This window comes from Penicillium rubens (genome assembly GCF_028828025.1).
Source record: "Penicillium rubens strain IBT 27055 chromosome Unknown utg000002l_segment0_segment0, whole genome shotgun sequence".
Taxonomy (NCBI): domain Eukaryota; kingdom Fungi; phylum Ascomycota; class Eurotiomycetes; order Eurotiales; family Aspergillaceae; genus Penicillium; species Penicillium rubens.
The window spans coordinates 8331909-8346083 of record NW_026890600.1 but is presented as its reverse complement, the minus strand read 5'-3'; the positions used below and the strand labels follow the sequence as shown (position 1 = coordinate 8346083).

At 50.7% G+C, this 14175-nt stretch overlaps 5 protein-coding genes across 5 annotated transcripts; 3 read left to right on the top strand and 2 right to left on the bottom strand.

The window, feature by feature from the left end:
- Positions 1-266: 266 nt before the first annotated feature.
- Positions 267-2152, bottom strand: N7525_005592 (kynurenine--oxoglutarate transaminase; the record flags this gene model as incomplete). Its single annotated transcript, XM_002564620.2, has 9 exons — positions 267-557; positions 634-1057; positions 1115-1128; positions 1180-1333; positions 1391-1463; positions 1528-1633; positions 1688-1772; positions 1846-1914; positions 1968-2152. 9 exons carry the CDS (start codon positions 2150-2152, stop codon positions 267-269), a joined length of 1401 nt encoding a protein of 466 aa, XP_002564666.1.
- Positions 2153-2538: 386 nt separating this feature from the next.
- N7525_005591 (ssDNA-dependent ATPase MGS1) lies at positions 2539-4158 on the top strand (the record flags this gene model as incomplete). The annotated part of the gene is made up of 1 exon (XM_002564621.1): positions 2539-4158. One exon carries the CDS (start codon positions 2539-2541, stop codon positions 4156-4158), a length of 1620 nt encoding a protein of 539 aa, XP_002564667.1.
- Positions 4159-4891: 733 nt separating this feature from the next.
- N7525_005590 (uncharacterized protein) lies at positions 4892-6754 on the top strand (the record flags this gene model as incomplete). The annotated part of the gene is made up of 1 exon (XM_002564622.2): positions 4892-6754. The coding sequence occupies one exon, from the start codon at positions 4892-4894 to the stop codon at positions 6752-6754; it is 1863 nt and encodes a 620-aa protein (XP_002564668.2).
- Positions 6755-7228: 474 nt separating this feature from the next.
- cdc31 (putative cell division control protein Cdc31) lies at positions 7229-8172 on the top strand (the record flags this gene model as incomplete). The annotated part of the gene is made up of 2 exons (XM_002564623.1): positions 7229-7510; positions 7672-8172. The coding sequence occupies 2 exons, from the start codon at positions 7229-7231 to the stop codon at positions 8170-8172; spliced, it is 783 nt and encodes a 260-aa protein (XP_002564669.1).
- A 562-nt stretch (positions 8173-8734) lies between these two features.
- Positions 8735-14030, bottom strand: admB (uncharacterized protein; the record flags this gene model as incomplete). The annotated part of the gene is made up of 4 exons (XM_061213446.1): positions 8735-11055; positions 11968-13522; positions 13579-13725; positions 13920-14030. The coding sequence occupies 4 exons, from the start codon at positions 14028-14030 to the stop codon at positions 8735-8737; spliced, it is 4134 nt and encodes a 1377-aa protein (XP_061070467.1).
- Positions 14031-14175: the final 145 nt, after the last annotated feature.

Here is a 14175-nt window from a genome sequence, read left to right as displayed (position 1 = left end):
GGAACAAAGACCGTCGCGTGGTTGTGCCTCTGTCCTACTGTGCCTTTGTCCTTCTGTGCCTGATTCATTGTTCCTAGGTGCTTTAAGTCATGTAGACGTAGCTGCACATGAGTAGATCTGTACAAGTAAACCATGCAAGAGAAGATTCATGGGGAATTAGTTTTTGTGGCATATCTTTCATCTTTATATCCAATTTCTATTGGCTTCATATCACTTCTATGCATATCTCGTCACTTCTCACATATCAAAGCCCTGATTGTCTTTGTTTACTGGGCGATATACTTCTTCAGCCCTCTCAAGCGCTCCTTGGCAGTCTCAAGAACATCGTCATTCTTGCACACCGCAAAGCGGAGATAATCCTCAGCAATGTTGGCGTTGGCATCAGTGTAGAATTCAGTGGGAGGGATAGCAGCTACACCAACCTCCTGGATGAGGAACCAACAGAGCTTGAAATCACGAGGACGGCTAGCAACATGAGGCGGGAATGGGTAGTCAGCCGGCAGCTTTACAGAGGCCATGTTGGCAAGCACGAAGTATCCACCCTCAGGATCAGAGTACTGTAGAGATTGTTGTCAGCAAAGTCAATGTATGGCAAAGTAGAATTGATACTTAAGGGTTAGAGTAATCACATACCGGGATACCGAGCTCATCAAAGACCTCGCAGAACCGCTCAATTTTACCCTTCATATCTGTTCGGCTCTCGTCCCAGAAGCCTTCTTTTTCTGCCTGCTCGAAAGCAACAGCAGCTGCTTCCTGGAGAGGAGACACACTGCTGTAACAGATACGGGTGTGTGCACCGGCAACGTACTTGATCAGGTGTTCAGGGCCGATGAGGTATCCGACACGCCAACCAGTAGCGTAGAAGGCCTTACCGGCAGAGCCCACGGTCAAAGTGCGCTCGTACAACTCTGGAGACAGAGTAGCGATTCTAGTATAGGGAGTATAGAAGAGGCGGTCGTAAACTTCATCAGACAAAATGATAAGATTGTACTTCACGCAAAGTTCGCCAATGCGCTCGAGCTCCTCGCGCGAGAAGACCTTTCCCACGGGGTTATGCCTATGAACACACAGTTAGTTGAGACTTTATTCGCCTTTGTAGATCAAGGCTGCTTACGGTGAGTTCAAGACCTGTTACAATTAGCTTGAGTACTCATGAAGGTCTCGGTATTGCATGCTTACAATCATCTTTGTCTTGGGGTTCATGGCCCTCTCGAGCTCCTCAAAGTCAATAGTCCACTCCGACGCAGATGATGTCTTGGTCGCACCATCCTTGGGTGGGTGGAGGGGAACATAGCGGATGGTACCGCCGGGCATCTCGATGTTGCTAATATATCTATTCCAAGTGAATTAGTATGCCTTCAACTCTTCTCGCAATATCGGTGCTCCTTACTGGTCAAAGAAGGGCTCGAAGATAATGACCTCATCACCATCCTCGATGAAGCCCATGAAGGCACTAAGCATGCCTATTTTTTGGTCGCTTGTCAGCGCCAAATGTCCATTCATAGGTGAATTATACCAATCTCTCACCTTCATTTGCGCCGGTCGTGATCGAGACCTCGGTCTCGGGGTTTAGCTTCTTGCCAAAGAAGGGCGAGTAAGCATCCGCAATAGCCTGCTTAAGGCGGGGGCGGCCCTATATTGTATGAGCATTCGTGCAACCTTGCGCAGATCCGTTGGCGATCTCTACCTTCGTCGGAGAGTATTGGTTGCATTCCACTCGGTCTAGCGCATCTTTCGCAGCGTCAAGAGCGAATTTGGGAGGGTTATAGCCACTGCGTAGAAACATTGTACGTCAATTCCTATCCTTTAAAGTGATTGGGGGTCCTCGAAAATGACGCGACTCACAAGAACCCTTGGCCCATGTTCACAATCGGCTGAACTGGTGAAGCTGCAGCGGCCTCGTTGACGATTGACCTTCAGTTCCCATTTAGTATTTCTTTCCAAACCTGTTTCTTGAAACTGCATACCAAACATCCTGGCGCTGTCCTGCTACCCGCTTGGCGGGGCGAAATGGATCGGGTCGTGAAGCTGTAGCCGACATCGCTCTTGCGCCGTGACCAGGTCGGGGTAATGTCGCAGGGGCGAAGAAGAGGTTTCTGGACTTGCAATTCTGTGATTGAGCAAGAATATGCCGATAAGAGCGGGAAATCATGAGTGTTGAAGACAATAAGGAGGGAGAGGACAATATATGGCGAAGTTGAATTTCCCCGCCATTGCGTGCTCCGCACTCGGCTCTGACGGCCCTCGGGAGTTGTTTCTTTACTTCTCTTCGGGTCATTCGGAGATTATATAGTACCTTGCTTGTACTTATCATGTACGTAGTACATATGTATAGATTCTAGTAGTTACTACCTATGTACCTATGTAGGTAGTTGATCTTGTTGCCCATTTTCAGGCACCAAGGCCTGTTACTTACTAATTAACGCGTTGAACGCGTCGTACCCGCAGGTGGAGGCTATCATTTCTACGTTTATTCGTTTACCTCACCTCGAAGTCTTTGAGTAACCTAGTGAATGACCAGATCATTCTCCGGTCATCATGATTTCCTGCCCAATATGCGAGCAATCTGTCTCCCAGTTAAAAATCAACGACCACATCGACTCGGGATGTCAGAGCTTCATCGAAGAAGCTTCGTCCTCTCCAGGTGAACTGGCATCTTCCCAGAAGGGACCAGTCCCAAGCATGTTTCAACCTCCGTCCGCGCGCAAAGCTTCTGCCCAGTCGAATACTCCCAAAGATTCCCCGTCCCGTCCCACAACGACCCCACGCGCCCTCAACAGCAAGCGATCATTTATCGAGGAAGCGGAATCTAGACGGGATGGGGATGGGCCGAAGCAATCAAATGGTGACACGAAAGAGCCACAAGCAAAGCGCCCGAAGATCAACGCCTTCCACAAAGCAGCACCTCTAGCCGAGCGCATGCGGCCTAAAACGCTCGAAGAAGTTTGCGGCCAAGAGCTTGTCGGACCTAACGGCATCCTACGCGGACTCATCGAACAGGACAGAGTACCGAGTATGATATTGTGGGGCAGCGCAGGGACAGGAAAAACAACAATTGCTCGAGTCATTGCGTCACTGGTGGGCAGCAGATTCGTGGAAATCAACAGTACGAGCAGCGGCGTGGCAGAGTGCAAGAAGATATTTGCCGAAGCTCGTAGTGAGCTGGGACTCACTGGGAGAAAGACGATCATCTTCTGTGACGAAATTCACCGATTCTCCAAGTCACAACAGGATGTGTTCTTGGGCCCGGTGGAGAGCGGCCAGGTCACGCTCATCGGTGCCACAACGGAAAATCCATCGTTCAAAGTCCAAAATGCGCTGCTCTCACGTTGTCGGACATTCACTCTTGCGAAGCTTACCGATGAGGACATCATTTCGATCCTTCATCGTGCTCTTCAGGTTGAAGGCCCGAGCTATTCGCCCTCCGAACTGGTGGACGAAGAGCTAATCCAGTATCTCGCCAGATTCGCCGATGGAGATGCTCGCACTTCGTTGAATTTGTTGGAGCTAGCCATGGATCTGTCAAAAAGGGCTGGAATGGACAAGGAGGACCTGAAACGATCCCTGACCAAGACGCTCGTGTATGACCGTGCTGGAGATCAGCATTATGATACGATCTCCGCCTTTCACAAGTCCATTCGAGGGAGCGACCCAGACGCGGCACTCTACTACCTTGCTCGCATGATCCAGTCGGGCGAAGACCCCCTGTATATCTCTCGACGGCTGATCGTTGTGGCTTCCGAAGATATTGGCCTGGCGGACAACACCATGCTGTCACTTGCTATATCCACACATTCGGCCGTGGAGAAGATTGGACTCCCAGAAGCACGAATCAATTTGGCGCATGCTACCGTAGCGATGGCACTATCGAAAAAGAGTACTCGCGCGTACCGTGGCTTGAATAACGTCTTTGCCGCCTTGAACGAGCCAGGGATAGCGGGATTGCCTATTCCTATTCATTTGAGGAATGCCCCAACGAAGCTCATGAAGGAGCTGGGCTATGGTGCGGAGTACAAATACAATCCAAACTATGTCGACGGCAAGGTTCAACAGGATTACCTGCCAGAGCAACTCCTCGGTCGTACCTTCCTGGAGGACTTGGACCTTGGCACGCGGAGAGACCCTGGGTTGAACAGTATCTCATATCAAAGAAATTGATTGTCTTCACTGTTTGATCATATCTCCCTTCCTATACATCAAGTCCAGGCCCATTCTATGGGGCTATGACATCGCAGCCTTCATACTTCCGTTTTTGAACCCCGGAAACTACATACACTAGGTAAACCTTATGCCTAGCGATGCGCTATACCGGATCTGGACTCGGTCTCATGGGCCTGGTCATGCCTGGTCGTGCCTGCTTCACCTCGAGTGACGCCGTTATGTCCTTTGCCATGATGTTGAAGGTTCAGAGCTAAGCCTCGGCCAAGGTTTGGCCTGGTTATCGATGGTACTAGTCCGTTTCGAGTAACTTTAGAGATGCCCAGGTGTATCCTCTAGTTCCATCTTTACCTCACATCACTCATTCTCTACCTTCGCAAAGGATCGACAACTTGTTCAAGTACAAACGTCAGTTTGTTATTAGGCTCTGCCCTGAGCCCGGCCTTTCGCTCTCGCCTTTGCTCGACGATCTTTCAGAGTCTCGCTCAGTGCTATTCCTCTCGTTTATCCTCAAAACCATGATAGCTCAAGCCGCTACACGGCATCAGTCATCTCGATTATCTCCTCATCCGAACCGCGGGCGTAAATACGCACCGTCGACACCGCATCCACCGGATTCCGTCTATCCTGTGAGTTCGATCTCCCATCTCGCCCTCCTATGTCCCTATGGGTTCCCTTCAAGCCTGCACATGTCGTGAATTCTTGATACTGACTACAGAGCTTTCAGTCTGCCATGTCTCAACTCGCATCAACCACACCTTACTTTTCCGACCCCAATATCGAGCATTCAATGCCACAGACGTGGCAATTGTCGTCGACGACGACCATGGTATATGAGATCCAGCCCATGGATTCAGAAATGGTCAACGAACTTGACAATGATTCGATAAGCAGCCAATCTCAGGATATTAGCGATCAACATCAGGAGCTGACACTTCTTGATGACCCATTTGGTTTTGATTCAATAATGACACCTGCCACATTTGAAGACCAATTACAAAACTCCGTATCTCCCACAAGCTCGAAGTCTCGACCCTCGAGATTTTCCAGCCCCAACGATCTCGGTTCCTGCGTGTCGGCTCAATATGAGCGTGCTCGAAGTGAACACAGCGGCGGTGAAACCCAACCATTTGCTGCGCCAGTACGTCCGCCGTCTCCCGCTCTCGACAAGATGTACCCCGATGGCTTCGTCCTATGGGATCCAGCGGACCCTGGGAAGTCAGACAACATCCGCGAAAAAATCCCCCGTAACCAGGCCGAACTTCAGCAACAGAGAGACGATATCGTTGCACTCAAGAAAGCTGGCGGCTCGTGTATGGCGTGCTACCGGGCTAAGAAGAAATGTGGGACAGCTACACCCTGTCCTCCGTGCTCTTCTAAGGGTAACCGAATCTGCTTTCGAAGTTGGGGAGATCTATGTCTGCTTGGGCCGCCTACAGGGGACTCCCTTACAATCCTTAGCTTCCCGTCCCAAGAGGCAAGGAATAATTTGCAACGCATGAGTGACGAGGTCTTCAAACTTATGGATGCATTCAAAGCGGTTGTCAATATCCGCGAAACATATGGCGGAGCCTGCACTGCATGGAATTGGACAGTAACGAGGGCCGGTATCACACTATCGAGTAGAACAGAGTGCCCCGTCGAGGATTTCCTTGCTGGGGTTACCAGTGTCCTCCCCCCGGTGGATTTGGGCAAAATTGGAGATATAAACAGAGAGAACCCGCTCGTCTGGAACGCAATCAGATTGGCAAATCTGTTTATAGCCATTCGAGGCTTGGCGCAAGCTCAAATCCGTGCCTCCTGGTATGAAATTACTACCGGGCGACTCGTTTCGTTTTATCTTTTGATTCTCTCTTTTCGGAAGCTAGCGCAAATGTCTGAGGACTTTTGCCCTGGTTTGTATGTGGCCCTGTGTGGAAAGGACAAGCAGAACAACAAGAAAAGCCGGCCACGGAAAGAAAATGAGATTGATCCTGCTTGGTTCGCCGCAGCATTGTATTACCGAGTTCTATGTGCCTTGCAAGATCTCCTAAACGACCACATCGTTGCGAGAATATTTGGCGCCTCCAGCTGTTATCTGAGCGGTGTTCGTGAAAAACTCGAAGACATCCTGCACAATGTATCCCCCGGGCACGGGGCTACGGGCAAATCCAGATCGATTCTTGAGGGAGGAATCCCCTACCTCCAGCCATCGCCAGACGTGGATATGGCTTTCTGGCTAGGAGACCCCGAGGAAATGTCGTCTGTTCTGAGGCAGCATGACAATCCCTTTTCGACACCACCCTACGAAATGCAATCGTTCTTGGCTGATCATTTCCCTCGGCCTTGCGATTTGGCGAATCCTGTTGAGCAGGCCGATGGGCTCTTGCAACCATCAGCGGCTTCTCACAATACGGTAATTGCCCAAGCACAGAATGGCTTGGATCACATGGCCTATACCGACCAGATTGAAAGATTCGACTCGAGGACTCTGTTTGACTTCCCTAGTGATGAGTGTGGCAATGCATTCGATCCAATGACTGCAAACTTTGTCGATACAATGCCACCCGATACAATGCCAGTCTATGGCTTCCAGCAATCTCTGTACAATTGTTGAAGCTGTCTGCAACACCAATATTCGCTCACCACTATTGTTTTGTATGTTTATTTCACAAGTTATTCATGGGAGGAACATACGACACTCTTTTCAAGGACAAAGTTGCTAGATAGGAAATGAGGTTTTTCATGGCTTGGGAGATCTGTCCAATTGTTTGTGATTAGCACCAGTTGTGCTGTGTCTAGAAGTTCGCTCACTCGCTCATCCTTCTAGAAGAAATAAATTGGAATCCTAAATTGTCCCTAAAGTAATAATTATTTTTCGTTGATCGCTATATCTGTAACGAAAGCAAAACAGCGAGCAGCGAGTCATTCCGCCCGCGTCTGGCGCGTCTCCAGAATCCTCCCACCGCCAAACACCCCGTGGGACCTCATCTAACCACGCATTCTCATGGGCTACGAGCCCCTCCACTTGAATTAATGCTGAAGAACTCTTGATCCAGCCATCTAATTAAACCTGAACACGCCATTCATCATGGCCTCTGGCCAACCCTTCGCGTCGCGCTCCTACGCCGGCACGAAACTCCCAGACCGCTCCGTCAACACGAACGCGATGCCCTTCAGCGCCTCATCATTCTCACGGCATCGCGGTCTGGGAAATGCCAACCAAGGCGATTTCAACGGCCCCGAAGGCCAAAAGCAAATGCAACAGTCCGCGCCCGCGCCCGCAACAAACGCACAGTCCCATGGCCCAGCGCAGGACGCGAATCCGCTAAGCAGACTCACCGAAGAGCAGAGGGAAGAGATCAACGAAGCTGTAAGGGATACCCTGATCCATCTAGACACCACTATTCCCCAAATACTGTACTCTCCCGCAACCCCGCTTCTCTATCTCCCTCCAAGGACGCAGAAAACAGAGAAAGAAACCGCACCACAAAAGCCACTTCCAAACCCACCAGCTAACCAACTTCTCCAAAGTTCACCCTCTTCGACCTAGACCGCGACCGCCACCTGGACTACCACGAACTCCGCGTCGCCTTCCGCGCTCTAGGCTTCACACTCGGCAAACAAGAGCTAATCTCCCTCCTAACAACCTACGGCGTACCCCGACCACAAGTCCAGCAACAACAAGCCGCGGCAGGCAACCAACACGGCCAAGCGCAAGCGCTATCAAACAAAGGCCCGGTGTCGAACCCCCAACACCCATCTAACCTGCTCATGCCGCTCTCGTCGTTCCAGGCCGTTACGGCGCTGAAGATCCTCGAGCGGGACCCGCGGGACGAGATCCTGCGCGCGTTCGAGCTGTTCGACGAGGGTGCTAAGGGGTTTATTGACCTTGAGGACTTGAGACGTGTAGCGAGGGAGTTGGGCGAGACGGGGCTTGAGGAGGAGGAGCTTAGGGCTATGATTGAGGAGTTTGATCTGGAGGGTGTGGGTGGTGTTACTCGGGAGGCTTTTGTTGGGATTTGTTGGCAATGAGTTGGATGAGGGGGATTCTTGTTCACCTTGGTAAGGCCTGGATACGGTTGGATGGGCTCGTTCTCTGAGACCGCGACTTGACTGAGAGTTGATTGTTTGTGCATGGGGTTTTTCCTTGGTGTTGGGTTCTGAGTATGTTACTTGTTCTCTTGTCGTTTTACTCATGTGCTTGTTTGGGAGTAAGTGCCTGCGTTCTATTTTGGGTTAAATCGAACTTCGAATGGATATTCATTCCTCTATACGATGTCTACATCTACTCTCGACAGTTACTATGCTTGCTAGGTGAGAGAATGCGGTGTGATTCATAGCCCAAAGGAGCTTCAACGTAATCTACTCAAGGAAAATGCATAAAAATTTCAGGAAGGCAAGTAGCCACAAGAAAGGAAAGCCCAAAAACACCAGATCGCGGATGTTAGCATACTATACGGAAAGATAATAACCAAACATCGCGCGATGACGCCGATACCCAAATCCCCCAGACCGCGAAACCTAGAGGCTTGAATGCAAAGAAAAGGTTCAGTAGAACCCATAAACTAGAATAAAACAAGAAGCAGAGGGGTGATCATGAGTATCGTGGCGGGGGGCCAGGAGGGGGAGGCACATTCGTATATCCGCCATTCCAGTATCCATGCCACTGCTCCATAGGCTGGCGAGCAGTAGGCTGGGGTCCATTATAGCGACGATATGTACCAGGGGGGATAGCCTTGCGGGCCTTACGCAGCTGTGCATTGCGCTTGCAGCGACTATAGATACAGAAGAAAATGGCGAGCAGGATGAACGAGCCAACACCGACACAGATGCCGATAACCAGCTTCTCGTGCTGGTGGATCCAGCCCAGGGCCGAGGAGCCCTTGCACTGGCCTGCGCTGCAGCGGCCACCAGCGTCGCAGGGTGTACCGTCGAGGTAGTTCTGGTTCATCCAGATGCACTCTCTAACACCCATCGACTGCTGGAGTGAGGGAGCGCCGCACACGAGACTGCAAGATGGCTTATCGGTGTTATCGCAGGCCCAGGTGTCGTTGGTGTTTAACATCGAGCCTATCACCGTGCGGCACTGGTAGTCGCGGCTGGTGCATTGGCCGCTGGCACAGCTGAGATCTTGGCCCTTGGCGCCGCAGCTGGAACCATCGTCTTTGTATTTGTTGTCGGGACAGGAGCTCGAGGTGCCGCTGCAGGTCTCGGCGATGTCGCATTCTCCGGTGCTGGCGCGGCAGACGGTGTCGGCAGCGGCGAACTGACATTTGTCACAGCAGCTGTCATTGGCGTCGTCACAGACGGCACCGCCTTTGAATTTGCAGGTCTTCGCGTCACAGCAGGCATTGTCGCTGCAGCTTTTTTCGTCGCCGCAGTCACACTCCTCGTCGCCTTCAACGATGCCGTTGCCGCACTGGCTGCCGCTGATGGTGACGACACCGCGGTTGTCAGACAGACAAGTGGACTTGATGCTGTTCTTGCCAATGGCAGAGCAGATGTTACCGATTGTACACTCCGAAAACTCGGTCATGGTGTTCTTAGCATAGGGGTTCATGATGTATTTCGCACCGGCATTGCAGGTCGACGAACTCAGCGGGCAGCATTGGGACGAGGCATCTAATTGCTGTGCGCAGGCCTGATCCTCGCAATCGTGCACTGCACCAAAGGTGTGACCAGTCTCGTGGGCAAACACCTGCCAGGAAGAACCGGCATTGCGCACTACGACGTTGGCACCGGTCACAGAGTTATCTCCAGAGGTAACCAGGTCGGACGAGCATAGACGACCCATCCATGAAACTCCCACCTCGCTCCCTGTTGGGCAGTTTGTCATCAGAGTCCAGTAGGCATTGTCATCCGAATGAGATGCGCGCCACTTGGAGAATTCATTCAGGCGCCAGGTGACATTTCCACCGTTGCAATCCACGTTCCATGGTGTAGCGGAGGAGCCCGTGCTAGAGCAGCCTGTCGCGGAGACTGTAAGATTGCGCAAACCAATGGAAATATTGAAAGATTCCTCATAGAGACTTGAAGCCGTGTTGACCATGTTGATGAGCCAGTCCTTGGCCGCTTTTTCGGGGGTGGAGTTTGTAGCCATGAATGATTCGGTGAATTCACAATCCGTTGCAATTCCGATCAAGGCGACCTTCTTCGTTTTAGGACATCCACTGTCATCACCAATGGTCGTTCTCAGATTCACACCGCCAGTGTTGCCCGAGACGCCGCCAACATCTGACGTTGACTGTCGCTTACCCAATCCAAACATCGAGTTCAACGAGGCAACCCCCCACTGACCATCTGTTTCGTCCATGTCATACCCGAAAATCGAGTTAGACAGATCAGCGTTGTACCCGAGTTGATCTGCCCCGCAGCCCTCAGATACGGGAAGCGATCGCTTGAGCTCAGAGTGCGTATAGCCAAACATGTCGGAGTCACGGTAGACGACCATAGATTCCCCATCTCTGGGTTCCACATGGGCATCGATCGGGCGCTTTTTGTCGAGGTAGGTGGACTGCAACTCAATGTGGTGCTTGTTATTGTCAACACTGAAAGCACCTTCAAAGAGAGGCTCCAGGCCATCCCTTTTGACGGTGATTCTTGCCCAGCCCACGGGCGTCCATCTCCCCGTTCCGGATCCTACCAAGGCACGGCCTTGGAACACTTTGTGCTCGTCTCGCTTGATCGGTTCCGCCTGTTTTATTGTGCCGTCCACGCCCACATATTGCACGTACGCGTCGTCGGCTAAGATATCATGGTTGGGCTTGAGTTCTAGCTTTATGCGCTTGCCGTCTTGGTGTAAGGAGAAGGTGATATCAAATTCGGACAGGTGGTCTATCTGATGTGAAGGAGTACGGATGATGGCATTATCGACGGGCGTCACCCGTCGAATGGCCTCTGAGGCCTGTGATCGTGCTGGATATTGTCAGCGGCTAGGCAACTTAGGCAACGGGGGGTGCTCAACGGGCTCAACAGGCTCAACGGGCAGCAAGTGGGTATTTACCTTGTGTTTGTTGAAAGAGCGATGAAAATGCACCGATTAAGGGCAAGATAGTAGAAAACCTCATCGCAAAATATCCGAATCTCAGGGTCCTTCCCCGGTCTTTCGGGGGGAATAGAGTTTCCACCTGAGAGGGGGAAATTCAACGGGTCCACCAGGGGTTTAAAGGGGTCCAAGGAGAAAAGGATATTAAAAGAGAGAAATCAACGAGAGACTAAGAAAATAGAATCAGAAAACTCAAGAAGACCAAAGAGTGAAGAGAGGAAAGTGAGAGACATCAGATAATCCCCGGGGCCTTACGGCTACAGGGCTATGCGCCAAGGGCTTAGGAATCCAAACTTGGCAAAAGTGGATTGAAACATTACTATTTTGGGTAATTTTCAATCTCAATATTGGTATTTTAATATTAATAATAAATATTTAATATACATACCTACCTAGGTAGGTATCTAATATAAAGGATTGGTGGAGAGATCCCTAGGCAGTTAAACTATTTTTATCCAATTCTGTTGCCTATTACATGGTATAATATAAGGGGATAACCTGTTGGCTATATAACTACTCCGTATCAACATATAAACTTGCCTCTTAAGATCGAAAGTTAATAGTTAACCAATTCCTCGTAGATACAGGGTCTTTATCTTTTCTTTTCTTCATACTATATTTGTCCATCGGACGCGTAAGTGGCTCATCGCCAAGGCGCCTCGAACCTATCAAAGGGCCTTCTGACGGCTTGGCATTTAAGGCTGCCGAATAATGGTTGTCTTATTGTTCGGAATGATATATCTGATGTGCCAACTGCGCAAAATAGGGGATTGACACCCCACATATAGGGCAGTCCACATTCCCCAAGGGTTCATCATCGTCCCAGCCATCGTCCGATTGTGACTGTATCTCAGGGGAACCGGGCAACGGCATATCGGAGGACTCGGGTTCCCGCACACTCCAATCCTTAAGTACTGTCTCCTGTTGGCGAAACATCTTCCCAATATCACGTCCGCTATTCTGCTTCTGATCCCCTGCGCTCTCCACCATATTGGTAACCGCAACGTTCAACAAACTGAGGTTCCACCCCGTCTTTTCGGGATGTAGTTTGCGAAACATAGAAAAAAGACTTTCCCGGACCAGCCGCTCGGCCAATGCGTCGATATTCTCATCCAAGTTGAAAACAAAGGGTGGTAGAGGTGCCGAGCGAGAGATGCGATTGGAATTGTATGAACGCCCACCCGGATCTGGCGGAGGCCTTGGTCGGGTCGATAATCGCACTGTGCGAGGATGAGCACGCCATCTCCCCCGGGGCGCACTTTCATCACTCATATCAAGCAGATCGGTTCTTACGCGGCGGATGAGGCTTCGCGACAACACTACGAGCTCTCGCCGTACACCCTCGAGGGTATCTAACCGGCCATAAGAATCCTCGATGCTGATCTGGGTGGGCACATCGCGACCCTCGAGCACCTCGGAATTATCTACTCCATGGAGAATGCTCCAGATGCGCATGCCGATTCCTTTCACTGAGCCTGGCCCGCCAAGGATTCTGTCCAGTAAAGGTGGACCCATGCCAGGGAACTGTCGGACATCCTTGACTGTGATCTTCTCGTCGACGTTCTCTTGCCCTGTGATATGGGATTTCAGTTTCTGGGCAATCCGAGAACCAATCCCAGGAATCTTCCGGATCTCATGATCATCCAGGAACTGGAACACGTTGCTAGTATTATTTTCCGTCGCCGTATATGGCGGCAGAAGAGTCGTTTGGCCGTTGGGCTTGTGAACATTACCGACCAACTTTGCCAGCAGTTTGGAGGTTGAGATCCCGCCTGTAGCCGTAAAGCCTATTTCATGTTCCAGTTTACTCCGTATATGACCCTGTAAATGAGAGGCGACGAGCAACCTCATTTCCGACGAAGACGAATTTTTCCGAGCGATGCAGGCTGCCTCCATTGCGGGAAAGGTCGATCCCTGGAAGCGAGTGGCATCGTAGGAAAAGCCCACGGTCGGATCATTCCTATCAAGATGGAAATACGAATTCTCGAGGTCATTTTGATTTTGCACACCAGTGTTGTAGTCAATCATCTCCGTGACATCGAGAAAGAGCTCGTCAAAGCCTAGCTTTTCAACACGGCCGCCCCAGACAAAGGAACGAACCAGCTGATAAAGCTCCCTGGAGGCATTTCGGAACTTGGTCAAGTCTTCACCCAGAACTATTACCACATCGGGACAGATGCGCTTGGCATCTTTGATGAGCTGCAACTTATGCAGACCTCGCCGTCGGGCTTCGTAGTTGCAGGTTACCACGATTTGCTTTTGTTGAACTGCCAAAGGGAGCGACCTCAATTCAGGTTGCTCAACCTCGAAGACAGAGGCATAGAAACAGTCATAATCCTGGATATGGTTAGTCACGAGGTAGGTAGTAACCTTGGAAGAGTGGGGGGAGTTACCAAGTGGAGGATGATGCGACTGTCGTTCCGCACTAGTGCAGCCATGAACCCTGAGCTGACGCAGACGTGTCCATGGGGACTTGATTTTCGACTTGATTTTCGGGTGCCTGGCAGAGATCCAAAGCTGAAAACAGGAACCGAAGGCAACTTTCAATGGGAACCCCGTATCTGTGGCTAGTGTGTGTGTGGCGTCAGTGGCTTAGCATTATTAGCCTTGTTGCCTAGGAGTTGCATACAACATAACTACATGGTGACAACTCTGTAGTTAATTATATTATATTGTATCGGTTCCAGGAAATTGTTTTCAATATAAGTCAGTATATATCTCTCTCTTTTAAGACCATAAGCCCAAAGTGAGCCCGTGCAGCCTCATGGTCGATCAATCCTTTAACGTCCTCCACCATCACCGTCACGAAAGTGGAAATGTTAGGTCGCAAGTTCACCAACGCCATTGGGTGGAGGCGATGTCACACTGCCACTCCCAACAATAAGATCTAACTAGTCGATATGGTACAGTCTGATCGTATTTCCTACCAATCATAGCCTGGAAGACACCCTCTTTGATGCTTGCGGCCGTCACGTGTGATATACTAGAGT